Source organism: Mastomys coucha, unplaced genomic scaffold (assembly GCF_008632895.1).
Source record: "Mastomys coucha isolate ucsf_1 unplaced genomic scaffold, UCSF_Mcou_1 pScaffold18, whole genome shotgun sequence".
Lineage (NCBI taxonomy): Eukaryota > Metazoa > Chordata > Mammalia > Rodentia > Muridae > Mastomys > Mastomys coucha.
The window spans coordinates 90,226,328-90,242,777 of NW_022196900.1; the positions used below are offsets into that span (position 1 = coordinate 90,226,328).

Below are 16,450 nucleotides of genomic sequence, written 5' to 3' on the forward strand. Positions count from 1 at the left end.
GAAATCCACCTGCCTCTGCCTCCCAAGTGCTGGGATTAAAGGCGTGCGCCACCACCGCCTGGCCCCAACCTGGCTTTGATGATGATTCCATCCCCACTCACATCTTTCAGGGTGATGATGTTGGGGTGCTGCCCATAACGCAGAAGAATCTCAATCTCTTCTGAGGGATCTCTTTTGCTCTTGTCGATGACCTGAAGAAAATGGGAGGCCAGGGCAACATCAGGGCCAAAGACGCATAGCCCGAGCCTCTGCTATGTTTGTTACGGAGGCCACACTACAGGGCCAGGGAGAATCAGCCATTCACCCATCACTGTCCACAGACACTCGCTACTATACTGCCACAGGTCCACTGGCCTCACCCCCAACCCAGCAGCCTTAGCCGAGATATGGTTCACGGGCTCACCTTGACAGCATACTCCATGTTGGTGGCCTTGTGGACACAGCGTTTACACACCGAGTAGGAGCCCACGCCGATCGTCTCCTTTACTACGTAGCCATCACTGAAAACCAAGTTCTTCCCGTGGAGTTGCTGCAGAAGACACGAGTCAGCCTGACCTGGGTGCTATGGTGCCAGGGTCATCCCTAACATCACCAGGCCTTGGCTCGGCAGAGGTGGCATGGTAAAAAGAGAAAAGTCACAAGGCCTCAGTGTTACATGATCTGTGTGATCTCAGTGGGGAATCTGCCCCTTTCTGAGCCTCCATTTTTACTCTGCAATGGGCACATTCACATCACTCGTTGGCCTCTGCTTTGGAAGGTTCTGGCATTGTAGATGAGGAAACTCAGGCACAAGAGTTGGTGTCTTCTCTAGGGTCTGGTCAACTCGTAAACTAAGCCCAGGCCATGAGCTCTGATGTTAAGAAGTTCCTATCTGGGGGCTGGTGAGATGGCTCAGCAGGTAAGAGCACCGACTGCTCTTCCAAAGGTCCTGAGTTCAAATCCCAGCAACCACATGGTGGCTCACAACCATCTATATTGAGATCTGATGCCCTCTCCTGGCATGTCTGAAGACAGCTACAGTGTACTTAATGTATAATAATAAATAAATCTTTGGGCCAGAGAGAGCAGGGACTGGAGTGAACGGGGCTGACCAGAGTGAGCAGGGTTGACCAGAGCGAGAAGAGGTCCTAAAAATTCAATTCCCAACAACCACATGAAGGTTCACAACCATCTGTACAGCTACAGTGTGTACTCATATGCATAAAATAAATAAATCTTAAAAAAATAATAAAGATTAAAAAAACCCCGCTGTGCTGTATAATATATAATGTATAATAATAAATAAATCTTTGGGCCAGAGAGAGCAGGGACTGAGTAAGCGGGGTTGACTGGAGTGAACGGGGCTGACCAGAGTGAGCGGGGTTGACCAGAGCGAGAAGAGGTCCTAAAAATTCAATTCCCAACAACCACATGAAGGTTCACAACCATCTGTACAGCTACAGTGTGTACTCATATACATAAAATAAATAAATAAATCTCTAAAAAAACCATTCCTATTTGTTTTTAGCCAATAGTTAGGGCCACTTGGAGACAGGTATCAGGGACTGTGTAACAATTAATCATTGGCAGATTACATATGAGGACAGGGAGGGTCCAGATTGGAGGTCGGCTGGCTCCCAGAGGCTTGATCTACCAGCTCCAGAGCCCGTGTTCTCAGCTCTTTTATTTGTGGCAACTGAGCAACAGGGCCCACCTCCCTCACCTGTACCACTGAGTGTAGGGGGGCCTGAGTGGCTCGAGGTTTGCCGTCATCCTCCATCAGACCAGTGGCCACGAAGCTGAAGCCACGGAACAGCTGATGGGCGCCAGCACTGGGGGGGATGCCTGGTGAATCTGTCAAGGAGAGGTTGTGGGTGTGAGGGGTACTCTTCTTTTGTTTGTTTTTTTGAGACAGGGTTTCTCTGTGTAGCCCTGGCTGTCCTGGTACTCACTCTGCAGACCAGGCTGGCCTTGAACTCAGAAATCCGCCTGCCTCTGCCTCCCAAGTGCTGAGATTAAAGGCGTGTGCCACCACCGCCCAGCTGACGGGGTACTCTTGATGCCCTGCAGTCCAAGACAGGGAGACTGCCGGGATCGTGGCCTGCCTTAGCAGGCAGCTCTGGAAGGAGCATGCTTAAGGCTTATCTATCCCAGGCCTTTGCCTGTCTGTAAACACATGTAGCTCAGTAGTATAGTACTTGCCTACAATGTACAATGTAGGTATGATTTCCAGCACCACAAAGAAATACAAACACATTCACTGTTAGATCTCAAAGAAACCCGAGACAAGTCTCAGGGCCTGTGGCTCCTCCCAGGGCTCCTCACCCAGACCCTCACCCTAAACCTTTCCCTCCCAGGGCTGGGCTTCCTCTTCGCTTTCCTCAGCCTGATCCTATATAACTCAGCTATTCTGGCTACTCTGGTCTCTTGGCCCAGGCCACCCCTCTTGGTCACCGGCTCCTCTCTTATTCTCTGCCACCCTCTCGTCCCCCGCCTTCTCATGGTCCAGTTTAATCTGCCAGCTATGTTCCGTCAGGACTCTTCCCTCCACCTGCCATCTCTCGTGTCTACAATAAAAATCCGCTCCGTGCTTTGGGAGGAGCCAGTCTCCTCTGACTCCATTTTTCATCCACATACTAAATGAATACGTAGCTGTGGATGACGGCACAGGTCTGCAATCTCAGCCCTCGGAGGGCAGACTCAGGACCGCTCTAGATCGAGGCCAGTCTGGGTTACACAGAGAGTTCTAAGCCAGCCTGAGCCACAGAAAGAAATCCTGTCTCAAAAAATTCCAAATAGTCAATTAACAAGCACAATAGAAGCAAACAAACATGTGCTTAGATCATTCCAGTCCTGCCACGCATGTGAGGACTGTTAAGAGTTCACACCTAACCTCCCACTCGGCCCAGGCCAGGGCGCCTCTTCCCACCCTCCCCACCTCAGGTCCATCCCCCTATTCTCAGCACAGCTGGAGGGACAGTTCCAACCATGAAGTCTGGGGCTACCTGTGCTCTACACTCATCAGGGGAATGCTCATCCCCCCACCCACCCCCAAGTCTGGCAAGTAAGATCCATGTGGCCGGGCTGACGGGATGGCTCAGCGGGTAAGAGCACCGACTGCTCTTCCAAAGGTCCTGAGTTCAGATCACAGCAACCACATGGTGGCTCACAACCACCCGTAATGAGATCTGGTGCGTCTGAAGACAATTACAGTGAATTATGCCGGAGCGAGCCAGGCCATCCTGAGCTCAACTGCCAGCAACTACATGATGGCTCACAGCCATCTGTACAGCTACAGTGTACTCATACACATAAAATAAATAAATCTTAAAAAAAAAAAAAAAAGAAAAAAAGATCCATGTGGCCTCAGCCTCTTTTGTCCCCTTTGGGAACTCAGTTCCCACGAACTCCACACACTCAAGAGGGTCTAGGCGTCACCACACATGCCGTTCCCCTGGATTAGAATACCCACCCCTTGTCCATCATTCAAGGCTAAGCTCATATGCCCTTCCTCAAGAAAGCTACCTGATGTTGCTCCTCTGACCCTCTAAAATCTCCTTCCCACCGACAGCCTGAGCTACATGGTTCTGTCTTGTTCACAGTCCTGGGTCTGTCTACACCACCATTCTCACTATGGCTGACACAGAGCAGGGACCTGGTATGGACTTGGCAGAGAAATAAGGAGAAGACAGACAGCTGAGAAGTGATGAGCTTCCAGTCAACAATGGTGTGCAAGCTACAGAGAGAACCACCACCCTCTCAGAAGACATTAATACTTAACTCCCCACCCACTGACAGGATCTGGCTGGACGTCAGGGTTCCCAAGCTCTCTCCTAGAAGCTGCTCTCACTGGCTCACTGGCGTCCCACAACAACCAGGGAATGAGTGGGTCTGTGACTCTCCGAAAGTTCCACACGAGCAAATGAGGCCTAGCATCAGAAGCCAAGTCTATCCTACACTCCTCTGACCTGTGGGCACTGTCCCCTCTGCTCTGCCAGAGTCTCCCCATCACAGGTTTGCCAGGTCAGATTCCTCAAGCCTGATGTAAGTGGAGGCCTGATGTGTCTTGTCATCCCAGTGGGCTGCAAGATGCCTGGGGCAGGGGTCTTGACTTCCCTGTTGTGGCCTAAACCACCCCCATACCTCAGTCGCTCACCTTGAAACAAAGAAGCCCACAGCACCCAGGGAGGTAGTCGGGTAGTATGAAGTCAGGATGGAGCATGAATCCCACGGAGCCAGGTACTGCCTGTCTGCCCACACACCTGGGCTTCCAGAGTCCTCGATCACCTCTGTATCCCAGGGTTCCCCCAAAGATCTGCTACCCAGCCCGAGACAGACAAGCCAGGTCAGGAACGTACCCCTGGGTGTGCGCGATGTGAACTCAGTATCAAAGTAGAAGGTGTCATCAGGCTGGGCCACAGCTGGCTTGAAAGGGGGCTTGATCTCACGACGATACAACTTCTGCAGGGTGGGGTATATGCTCTGATCACCATGGTGACCCCACAATCGGCTAGCAGCCCCACAAGGAGAGTAGAGGCTCTGCTGCCCAGTAGATAACAGCAAGGAGAGCAGCCTTCAAGGGCATGAGGTCACCCCTCCAAGGGCACTTTAAGGGCTGCTCACCTTCTGTCTCTCACACCTGAGGTCACGGTTGGCAGAGGTCCCTCCCCCACCCTTCCCGTGTCCATCAGAGGGCCACGGAGTGCAGGACACATTCACTCACATTCCAGTCAATGGTGGAGTAGAAGATATGTCTCTTAATTTCCTCTGCCCCATCAGGGCCTGAGCCTGAAAGAAGCCAAATGAAGGTCCAACCTCAGATACCCATTCTCTCCCCCAAGCTCTGGACCAACTGCTACAGTAGAGGGCAGCTTGGGCTCCCCATCACCCTGAAGCCTGGAGCCTACTATGTTACAGAGCCTCTGCTGGTACTAAAGAAGGAGGGGCCAGGCAGGATGGGCGACTTGTCCGAGCATCAATCCCTGACAGAAGCTGGATTTCTTCTGAGATCTAACAAGGGCCTTCATCCACTCCCGCCACAGGCCCCCTCTCTGCCCTTCTTCTTCTACTCCCTCCCGTCTTTATCCCTGAGAGACACACACTCATCAATTCAACCCAGGGACCTGGACTGGACCTTAGCTGGTTGTGATCCAGATAAAGCCAGCAACCAAAAAAACTCGGCAAGAACTGTATACTCCAGTGTATAACAGGCACGTCCTTCTCTGACTCAAAGAACTCTGGGAGGCAGGCCAGGATCACTGTCTCCACTGACACAAGGAACCCAGGGCTCAGAAAGGTGGAGTTACCTGCCATGGCTCAGGCTCATAAATGGTATTCCATCACTCAGCAAATATTTACAGTAACTGCTGGGTGCCGGGCAGTGGGGACAGACACAGCTAGGACTGAGCAATCTTTCTCACTCCCAAACTCATGTGCCTTCTCTTGAGCCAGCAACCTTGGCAGAAAAGCTGTGTGGGGGCCTCTGTCCTTGTCCCTGAGGGGGTATGGATGACTCAGTTCCTGCCTTCCCCCCACACACAGGTCACCCTCCCAACACCATACATGGAACCAGAAAATAGGGTAGCCAGCGGCATTGTCCGCTCACACAAAGGACAACAGCTCCTTTCAGCCCCAGATGTGGCCCTGTGGCCTAGGCTGCAGCTGTACTCTGTTCTCCACTGCCACGTCCCCTCCCCTGAGCTGGGGTTGCTTACCAAGCCGATTGGCAGGATTCCTCTTGAACAGGGCCCGTAGGAGGCTCTGGGCTTCTGTGCTCAGAAACTGGGGCATGCCTAGCTTCGCCCTGGAACAGCCACAGGTCTCATCAGGGCTGAGCCCCACCCTGGGAGCCCCAGAGCCCTTTCCTTTGTCCAGGTCGATTTCCCACCTCAGTCTACAGAAGCCAGCCACTAGCTCACCTCCCAAAGACGTTAAGGACACCTCTCACTGGCCCTGGCAGACAGCAAGGGTCTGCAGGCAGGGAAAAGGCCCTGAAGCTGGGGTGGGATTAGGAAGAACTTGCTAGGGCCAGCATTGGTGCTTACTTCAAAATCAAGGTCATGGTCTCCTTCCGGTCCTTCCCCTGAAAGGGCAGGGAGCCCGTCAGCATCTCAAACTGCAGGGAAAAGGAAACATGTAGGTGCGGCCTTGGTCTCTGTCTCCCACATCCCCCTCCCCCTCCTTCGCAGGCTACCCTGCTGCAGTCCCGGATTCTTGCTGGCCTGTTAGACTTTACAGTCTAGCTGCAGCAGGGTCTGTGTCTGCCTCTGCCCCCATCCCAACCTAGATTCCAGGAACAGCACTGAAGCCCGAAAGAAGCAGAGGAGAGTTCCCCAAGTTAGGTGAAGGGTGGCACTTCAGTCAGGTGGACCAAAGCCCACGGCTCTTCCGAGGAAAGGCGGCGCAACAGGGTATAGTTGAGAGACAAGGGGAGGGTGAGATGACTTTTCTCAATAAGGGGAAACTGAGTCCAAAGCCTGGACACTCACCATCAACACCCCATAGGACCACCAATCTGCACTGTGGGTGTGACCCTGGCGGTTGACAACCTCAGGGGCCATGTATTCCACTGTCCCGCAGAAGGAATAGGCCTTCTTTTCATGGTCAATGGCCTCCTTGCTCAAGCCAAAGTCTGCAGCGCGAAAGGCAGAGAGGCCATCTTTAGGATCCCTGCCACGTTCACTGCTACCACACTTAGCTCCTCTGACCACCGCCAAGCATCACTTCTATGATACCGGGAGAAAGCTGAAGCCCAAGTGGATTTGCCCAAAGTTGTAACTGGGAGCTATGTCTGCAGTGAGACCTAGGGAGCCTGGAGCGATGGCTCAGCAGTTAAGAACACCGGCTGCTCTTCCAGACAACCCAGATTCGATTCCCAGCTCCCACAATATGGCTAATGACCAGTAGCAGGTGGCACCAGCTTCCTTGGACAATGCATACATACAGAGGTACAGACACAAATCAGGCAAACCCCATACACAAAAAAATTAAATAAGTAACAGGGGCCTGGGTTTTTGGCTTTTTTTTGTTTGTTTGTTTTTGTTTTTTAAGACAGGGTTTCTCTGTATAGCCCCGGCTGTCCTGGAACTCACTCTGTAGACCAGGCTGGCCTCAAACTCAGAAATCCGCCTGCCTCTGCCACACGCTGGGATTAAAGGCGTGTGCCACCACTGCCTGGCAGTTTTTGGCTTTATCGTGTCTCAGGGAGCACAATGAACTAAGTAGCTATCAGCTGAGACCTATTAGACGGAGCCCAGAGGATCAGGTATCCTTCACTCACCAGTGAGTTTGATGTGGCCCTCCTCATCCAAAAGGATACTGTAACAGAGAGACAGGAGTCAGGAATCCTTAGCTGCAGGCACTGTGGTGGTTCTAGTGGTACCATGGGATGGAGAGACTTGGGCCTGCCCAGAAGAAGGGCTCAGTCCAGCTCTACCCAACGAAAAGTGGAAGGATGGAGGCTCAGGAAAATAACTCCTTTAGTCGCAAGGAGTTGAATGGCTGGGGAACTTTTCTTTCTTTCAAGGACAGGGTCTGAATTGTACAGGCTGGCTTCTAATTCCTGGACTCAGCCTCTTTAGCAGTTGGTAATATAGCTGAGTACCTTAATGCCTGACTTGGGGTGTGTCTAACTCTATCACCAGAACCTATTCCAGCTCTAAAGACAGAACTGGAAGGCAGAGCATTCGAAAACCCCAGGATGAACGGAACAGATTGAGAAATGATCTTTAGAGCTGCATGATGGTAAAGCATCCCTTTAATCCCAGCACTCGGGAGGCAGAGGCAGGCCGGTCTTAGTGAGTTCGAGGCCGGCCTGGTCTACACAGAGAAACCCAGACTTAAAAAAAAAAAAAAAAAAAGAAACTAGAAATGATCTTTGAACAGCAACATGCCCAGTGACACATTGTGTTAGGTAGTGGTAAGGGATAGGCCCACAGTTGCCCTGCAGCCTTTGGTAATAGCAGTATTGACCAGGCAGTTCCTAATTACCTAAGGTGAACTTCCTATTAGTCACTATCCGAGCCAACCACCAGTCCCTCTGACAGCCCCAGAGAGAGAGACATTCCTGGGGAGTGTCACACCATCTCCCAAGTGGCCCTGTTCTAAAGGGCCCAAGAGCAGTCCCTGCACCCAGGGACAGGCCGGCAGTATGGCGGGGGCTCTGCTCACTTCTCAGGCTTGAGATCTCTGTAAATGATGCCCAAGCTGTGCAGGTGGTCCAGGCCCAGTGCCAGTTCAGCCAGGTAAAACTTCACATCCTCCTCTGTAAACATAACCTGCAACAGGGAGGGACAGAGACACCCATCAGCTGGCTCACCCTGTTCCCCAGGAGCCAGGCTACTGAGCAGTCAGGCGTTGAGGGTCTACCCTGGGGATACAGTCAATGCAATGGGTCTTTCTCTAATACACAAGACACTCACAGTGCTAGACTTTGGAAACAGCAAAGAATAGGAATAAACGGTTTCTCTCCAGGAATAAAAGAGTGGAATAAACAGCTTCTCCCAGTGGGAAGATGGGCAGCTCTGCGGCCTTCACACAGAATAAGGAGTCTGCTCAGGGCCTGGTGAGATGGCTCAGTGGGTAAGAGCACTTACTGCTCTTCAAGAGGTCCTGAGTTCAATTCCTAGCAACTAAAGACAGCTACAGTGTACTTACATAAAATAATAAATAAATAAACCTTAAAAAAAAAAAAAAGAGTCTGCTCAGATCTTGATGCAGAATAGTCTGAGATATACTGACACTAGAGGCCAGGCACAGGACGGTGTGCAGAAACTAACACTTCCCACGTAAGAAAGCAGGGCTAGGACACGTAGACAGAACCTGGATAGAACTTACTTATAGAACGTTAGAAGGTTAAATAAGGAACTAATAAAAAAAATGTTATTTTCAGGGGGTAGAGAGACCATGTAGTGACAAGACTTTACCATGAATATCTTTCCTTTGAATCATGAAAATGGACTGCCTAATTAGGCAATAATTATTTATTTTTTTTCGAGACAGGGTTTTATCTGTGTAGACCTGGCTGTCTTGGAACTTGCACTGAAGACAAGACTGGCCTTGAACTCAGGGATCACCTGCCTCTGCCTCCCAAGTGCTGGGATTAAAGGCGTCGCCACCACTGCCCGGCTGAGCATTAATGTTTTAAATACTGAAAGTATGGTTCCAGTTGGGCCGTGGTGGCACACACCTTTAATCCCAGCACTTGGGAGGCAGAGGCAGGTGGATCTCTGAGTTTGAGGCCAGCCTGGGCTACAGAGTGAGTTCCAGGACAGTCAGGGCTACACAGAGAAACCCTGTCTCAAAAAACCAAAACAACAAAACAAAACAAAAACAAAAGAACCCCCCCCCCAAAAAAAGTAAGTAGGATTCTGAGAAAGTAAGACTCCGAGGTAAAAGCTTTTGGCACCAAGTCTTGGAACCCATATGGTGGAAACAGATAATCAATTCTTACAAGTCGTCCTCTGACCTTTGAATGCACACGTGTGTCCACACGTCTGTCTGTGTGTCCCCGTATAAAGCTTGGTGTTGTTGTTGCTGCTTTAGAAAGTGTGAGTTTCCCCCTTGCCCAGGGTCTGAATCAGGTCTTTGTGTATTCTAGACAAACACTCTACCACTGACTTACATCCCTGCCATATAGATTTTCAGTTGCTCAGGCAGGCTTTAATCTTGTAATCCACCTGCCTCAGCCTCCCACGTAGCTGTGTCACAATGCCTGGCCACGCTTGGTTCCACAGGCTGGATTGCACTAATGACCTTGTTTTCTAGACGAGGTTCAGGTCCTTGTCTCCTGCTTCCTTTGTACTGTTATCTTTTTGTATGGACATGACGAGGACTTTAATGTCTTTGGCATTTAGGTGGGCTGGGATCTCATCTTCCCCTTGGCCAGCACACCCTCGCCACTCTCTCTCTCAAGCATTTGAGGGATCCCCTTAGCAACCAGAAATCACAGCACTGTCATATTCATCCCGCTCATCCTCAGCCCACCCTGAGAGAAACTCTCAAGGGCAGGTGACATTTCTGTCAAACAGAGCCAGGAAGTTACAGGCCTGAACCACATTGTTCTTCACAGGCCCCGGGATGGGACTCTTACCTCCCCAGGATGCTAGCTTACCTCCTTTGAGAGTCGTGTGAACAGGTCTCCACCACGCAGGAAGTCCAGAATAAGGTAGAGCTTGCCCTCAGTCTGGAAAGCTAAGAGAGGAGAAAGCCAACGCGAATCAGCTGGGCCAGTGCCAGCTTGTGTCAAATGCCTCCACTCCTGGCTCCTTAGCCAGGCCCGTGAGAGGGGAGACAAGGGATGAGGAAGGCAGCAGGCCATAGGCAAGGGTGGACATTGAGGGGACAAGTGGCACTTGGGCAGGGTCAGTGGCCTCACCATAGTGCAGCTTCACCACGAATGGGTGGTTCACGTCAGCTAGGATATCTCTTTCCATCTTGGTCCGAACACGGTCACGCACTGGCCAGAGGAGAGAAGAAGTCACTAAAACAAACCCAACGTAGCCTCTGCCCAAAGCCTACCTCTAGGTAAGGTTTCCCACTCAGGCTTCCAAGCACTCCCAGGGTGAGAGCACCCTTGGGACACTCAGCTGGTTCTTTCCTCCCTAGAATGTTCTGGGTCCTCAGCTGGCTCTTGGTCTCCTGAAGACGTCCAGGCGTAGTCCTTGTATCTTGCCCACCTGTCTAGCCTCATCTACCACCAGGCCCCACAGCCACTGAGCAGCGTGTGCCCCAGGGTGCCCTATTTTCTGAGGTTCCCAGCCTTCGACTCCGCACCCCTTCGGCACACATTATCAAGTCCCTGTTCATCCTCCAGAATGACCCCTAAGCTCAATACTAAAATGTGATTCTGGGTCTGAGCAGACTTCCTTCACGTGCTTGGTTAATTTCCTTTTCCTTTTGTTTTGTTGCTGGGGAGGATTATCTGAGACACGCTCTCATGGAGGCCAGGCTTGCCTCCAAGTCCTGATGTAGCCAACTCTGATCCTTCCACCTCTACCATGCGTTTCAATTACAGGCCTTATGAATGTCTGGTTGGGGGTGGGATAAACAAAGATCGCAAGAAAATTCTGACCACCAACAGGTTTTTGGTTGACTAAGTTCAGACCCTACGACCTCCAGGAAGCATCCCTACCCTGCAGACGAGGCTAGGACCTCTGGGGTCCCACAAGGAAGGTGTTTCCAATCAGGACACGTCTTATTTTGTTTCGATTCTTGTATTTCTCTCACTAGATGTGGCAGGGACCATGTGCAATTTTAACTAATCCAACCACTTTCAAACACACCTCAAATTTCAGCCACCGCAGAGACATGGCTCCTCCCCTCTGGGGGAGATCTTCCTTACTTTACCATTTTGTTCTGGTAAATTCCTAACATCCTTTAAAGGCCTAGGTCCTGCGCTGGCCCCCAGGCCCCTCATCTGACCCCTATGAATCCACAGCCCACCCCTCAACTCCTTGGCCTGGACATCCATGCACACAAGCCTGGTATGGCTACACGCAACTGCCAGGCCATGTAGACTCTCCCACCAGTCCATGAGCCCCTTAGAGCAGGGACCACATCTTTGTATCTTTCTCCTCCTCTGTGACTCCCACAATCCCTCCTGACGGATGATCCTGCTAGTCGCCTACACTAAAGCTACTATCATCCAGCAGACAACCTTTGATAGGCCAAGGACAGATCAAGGCCGGCCCCTCCTTTCCTCCAACAGGGGCTTAGTATGGGCTCTACCTGATCCCTGGCTATATTGGCTCCCAGACCAATCAGAATCAACTGACCCTCAAGTGCTAACCATCTTCGTCTACTTTCTAAGTCCCCAGAATTCTTGACTTTAGCTTGGGGATCCTTTCTGAACCTGTCATCCAACTCTGTGGACCTGCCCCCAATCAATCTTCTTTTATGGGTTCCCAGCTTCTACATTCTCAGGCTGCCAGCCTCTTCTCTCATGTCGTCGTCCTCCTCCTCCTCCTCCTCTCCTTTCTTGTGGCTTTTTTTGAGACAAGGTTTTCACGTGAAGCTCTGACTGTCCTGGAACCAGGCTGGCCTCAAACTCACAGAGATCCACCTGCCTCTGCCGCCTGAGTGCTGGGATCAAAGGCGTGCACCACCACTGCCCGGCTCTCTCATGCCCCTCTATAGTCTGAATCTTCCAGGGGTGGGGGGAGGGGAGGGAGAGGGAGAGAGAAGGAGGTCTCCTTTAGGCTTTCTGAACATCACGAAGCAACGATGCTTCATCAACAATGTGATGTCTTAGTCTTGCACCCCCAAGCGTTCTGCACCCCAGTACTTCCTTCTAGGCACTGGCCTTTAACTTGGCTTTAGAGGAGGGAGGAGGAGAGGGAGGAGGAGAGGGAGGAGGAGAGGGAGGCAGCTGAAGGGAGGCTTGTTTCCATCTCCACGCAGAGACTCCTGAAGACAGAGGCACCCCCTCGGTAGCTCCGTGACCCTGCAGCCTGGCCTTTTCCCTCATCCTAAGCCCAGCCTCAGTTCTTTCCAGGGAAGCATTCTTTACTCACCTTTCAGCGTGGCCTTCTTTAATACTTTCATGGCATACAAATGCCCACTGTCAGGCCGGGTGACCTTGCGCACCAGGAAGACCTGAGAAGGCAGAGGGCAGGACAAATCAGGAACGACGTGGGAGGTGGCTGGCCCAACTGGCTCCCTGCCTCCACGATGACCTAGATGGTCCCTGGGACCTCAAGTGGACCTTCAGCTCTCCCTGACCCCATTGCCCTCTGTTCCTTTGGTACATTCCAAGGTAACTCCTGACATTCCTCCTCAGACACGACCTGTGATCCCCTCCCAACAGGGGCCTCCTCGAACTTACTTTGCCAAAGGATCCTTGGCCCAGAACCTTGAGGAGCTCAAACTGGGATGGGTCAGCCTTCTCACTGCCAGCCTTGACATGGTGTGTGATGGAGATCTCCTGGAGGACACCCTCATCCTGACAAAGGGACAGAGCTGGTAGGTGTGGGTCCCTTTGTAGTCCTGGGCCCTTTTGTAGACTCGAGGCCCTTCCTGGGCAACATGGCATACAGCTTATCCAAGCCATCCACCAGATCAAAACAGGCGCAAGAGACCACTCCCTCAACAGCTGTCAGGCTCATGGGTACCGACAGTGTCTCAAAGGCCAACTACCAGAGTGCCAACTCAGGTGAGGCCCTGTTCCTGTGGCATGGATGCTTCAGCCTGCGCAGACACAAGGGAAGGTACAGGCATGGCCAGGATGCACTGACCCAAGGCTTAGGTCTGGTGTAGGGACCTACTCAAGGCTCCCCTCCCCCAGCTGTTTGGGTTTTGCCACAATAGGAAGTAAGGTTTGAGCTCATAATGGGGAGGTAGAGCTGGGCCTTTTTTTTTTTTTTTTTTTTGGCTAGGCAAGATAAGATGAGATGAACTCTCTGGTTGTATGGATAAGACTGAAGTACACAGAGAACCAAGAATCAGCCAGACATCCCCCAGTCCACTCAGTGGCTATCTGGAGCAATTGAAAGTTACGGCAGAAACGCTACACCCTACCAAACTTCCCTTGATAAGCATTGGGTCACTGCTGTTAGAGGACCTCTCTTCTTTGGCCCTCCAATCTGCCTGCCTTGCGCTGAAGCACTGAGATACCTCCTCACTTCCCTAGGAAGTAAGGCCAGGCAGGGTCCAGTCATCTTCTAGCAGGGCCAGAAGAGTCCAAAGCTAACTTAGACCACACTGGCTGCCCAAACACCTGTTCTAGCGCAGACCGCCAAGCCAGGACCAGACATCCGGGTACACTTACCGAGTCCTGCTGGGGACCAGAGCCAGGGCCAGGCAGAGTCTGGCTGATCCTGGACCGTTGCTTTCTGAGCAGCCAGGGGAGCAGGGTCCTGAGCCACAGACGGGGCAGCTTGGGGTCCTGCTCCATCCGCCCAGCAGGGCCACGGCACCATGGCAAGGGCAAGCAACAACCCACTGGGGCTGCCAAGGAGGTGGCTGGGCCCAAGGCGGATGTGCAGGGTGAAGGCGTGGGGGCTGGGCCAGGCTGAAGACAGCCAATCAGACGGGGCCTGTGGTTTCCCCTGGCTTCAGCCATCCACCCTCACTCTGTTCCCTTCTCTCTCCCCTCTCTCCCTGGGGCCTGAGGTCTGCCCCCTCTGGCCCTCCCCTTCATCCTCCTACAAAGAGAAAGCCCCTTATCAAACCAGCTGCTGAGCAGATAGGTCCTGGATAACAGGTAAGCAGATAGGTCCTGGATAACAGGGACCTGCTGAGGTACCCAGGGGACGGAGACAGGCATCTACCACGTAGTGGCAGCCAAGGACAGACACCCATCTGACAAGACAGACAGACAGACACACACAACATGTATATAACATACATACATTCACCCACCAGGGAGGGAGGACGTATCGGCAGCCGGCAAAAGATAGCCTGGGACCATTACCCGACATAGAAACAGACAGGCACACACAATTAACACACAGAGGTGGGAGGAGACCTGTACCCAGTGGCAAAGGCAAGAATACACATCCACCATACAGAAGGGAACTCATGTCTATGCGATAGAGACTACAGGGGCTCATCTGAACATGCAGAGACAGAAGGAAGAAGCCACTCAATGCTTATCACATTCCCAATTCATGAAGACAGGTGCTTATCAACTGGAGACAGAACCAATGAGAGAGAGAGAGAGAGAGAGGAGAGAGGTCCGGCAGCAGAGGGCCAGGCAGAAGTTGAGACCTCCTCAGACTGACAGGCGTCCAGGGCAGACCGAGGCAGGTAACGGGAGGATCCCCAGGAAAGGATGAGGCGAGGCAGGGCAGGGCTGCAGTTTCTTTCTGGAGTACTCAGGGTGGGGCCAGAGCAGGGACGCTAAGCCACCCCGCTCAGTACCCAGCAGCTGCACTGAGTCGCTGGTCCGTCCTTCTGAGGTCTTCCCAAACTCTTCTAGGGGGTTCCTAGGGAGCCTCGGGGCTGACGAAGAGGTTGAGAGAGCCATCTCTTAACTGTACTCTCATCCAAATACCCCTAAAACTTCTAACCCCTCTGGGGGAACAGGACACTGAGGTTCAGGTTCAAGACAGACCAGAGACAGAGCTGTCCTGAGCCAAGTCCCTCCTCTGGGTCCTGTCTGACTGTAGTCAGCAGCAGCCTACAGTCAGTGCCAGGAAAGGGTGGGCAGGTAAGCTAGCCAGAGCCCACTTCCTGCCCTCCCCAGGCCCGCCCTCTCTCTCCGTTCTCACACCACTCTAGGACTTCCCATTCCAAGCCTTCACTCTGAGACTCAAAGGCCTCTCCACTGCACCATCAAATCCCAGAACACTGTAGGCCAGTCAGTCCCCAGGCACGGCCCAGAGGGTGACTATGCATAGGCCAAGGCCACATAGCAATTCTTGCTCACCCCATCCTGAGATCTGCTCCTCAACCCCAAGCTGTCTGCCTGAGTAGACCGGTTGGGGACACACGCAGCTACCCGGAAACTCCAGGGATCAGAGAGCTTCCTCCAACCTATTCCTTGTGGAGTCATGCTAACAGGCACTTCTGGAGATGAATTACCCTTTTCCTCACCTTTCTGGGACAGAAGCCGGAGTCTCTCTCAACCCTGGGGAAATCGGCTGGTGTCTGCATGGTGGGGCTCAGGCTGGTGACCAGAGGGGCCTGTAACTCCTATAACTTCTGCTTTTTTTAGCCTTCTTAGCCCAGAAGGCAGGGTCTCGGCTCCCCTCCTTCTCACTTCCCTCTCAGCAGGAAGGAGGAACTCAAGATGGGTTAGGCTACCCTGCTAAGGAGGGGACACTGCAGACCCCAAGTTAGGACCCAGGGAGAGCCCAAAGGTGCATACTTTTTCCTCTCCTGACCCCCAGGGAGTAAAGACAGGAAAGCAGACCTAAGCCACAAGGTCATGAGATGCCCACACAACAGGCATTCAGGACCTGAAAATATATATACCCTGGGGGCTCCCCAAGGACATAGGGGGCAGAAGTCTGCAATGCCAGTCTGGCTGACCCAGTCAGGACCTTAGACAACCCTTCCCCAACAGAGCAGGCAGCCTGCCTGGTCCTGTTTCTGTCCAGACACACTAATCCTAAGCCTTGGGATGGACAAGAAGTCAGAGGATCCAAGAGGAAGACGAGGCTACAACTTTCTCCAGGGCTTCAGCTCTCTGACACGAACACACCCCTAGAACAGACAGATTCACTCAGCCTGGTGATCAGAAACCCTTTCTAGACAGCCCAGTGTAGAAACACATGCCCCCTCACGCACCCCACATTTCCCCTTCCCTTTCCTCACTGGGCTCTGATAAGTCTGTGGTAGATAGCCTGTGGAATTGTGAAAGACACCTCCCCTACACCAAAGTGCTCCCTGCTTCTTCAGGCAGGGGCAGCCTGGCCGAAGACTCGCCACAAGCGCTTCTGCTGGGGATTCCCTCAACCTGCCTGTCCCCATTAATAGGGAACAAAGCACTGTAGCTACCAGGGTACCAGAAGGGACTGGAAGAAAAAAA

General features: G+C 52.4%; 1 protein-coding gene across 1 annotated transcript in view; it reads right to left on the reverse strand.

The window, feature by feature from the left end:
• The window catches only part of Rps6ka1 (ribosomal protein S6 kinase A1), a 40,786-nt gene that overhangs the window by 12,284 nt on the left and 12,052 nt on the right, over positions 1-16,450 (reverse strand). The window contains exons 3-16 of the mRNA XM_031377032.1: positions 12,803-12,919; positions 12,492-12,573; positions 10,355-10,435; positions 10,091-10,170; positions 8,149-8,255; positions 7,259-7,296; positions 6,468-6,610; positions 6,024-6,094; positions 5,694-5,782; positions 4,703-4,767; positions 4,338-4,440; positions 1,703-1,833; positions 404-529; positions 56-191 (exon numbers count right to left, since the gene is read on the reverse strand). Of these exons, the coding sequence (XP_031232892.1) occupies positions 56-191; positions 404-529; positions 1,703-1,833; positions 4,338-4,440; positions 4,703-4,767; positions 5,694-5,782; positions 6,024-6,094; positions 6,468-6,610; positions 7,259-7,296; positions 8,149-8,255; positions 10,091-10,170; positions 10,355-10,435; positions 12,492-12,573; positions 12,803-12,919 (1,369 nt within the window). The remainder of the gene's footprint in view (positions 1-55; positions 192-403; positions 530-1,702; positions 1,834-4,337; positions 4,441-4,702; positions 4,768-5,693; positions 5,783-6,023; positions 6,095-6,467; positions 6,611-7,258; positions 7,297-8,148; positions 8,256-10,090; positions 10,171-10,354; positions 10,436-12,491; positions 12,574-12,802; positions 12,920-16,450) is intronic.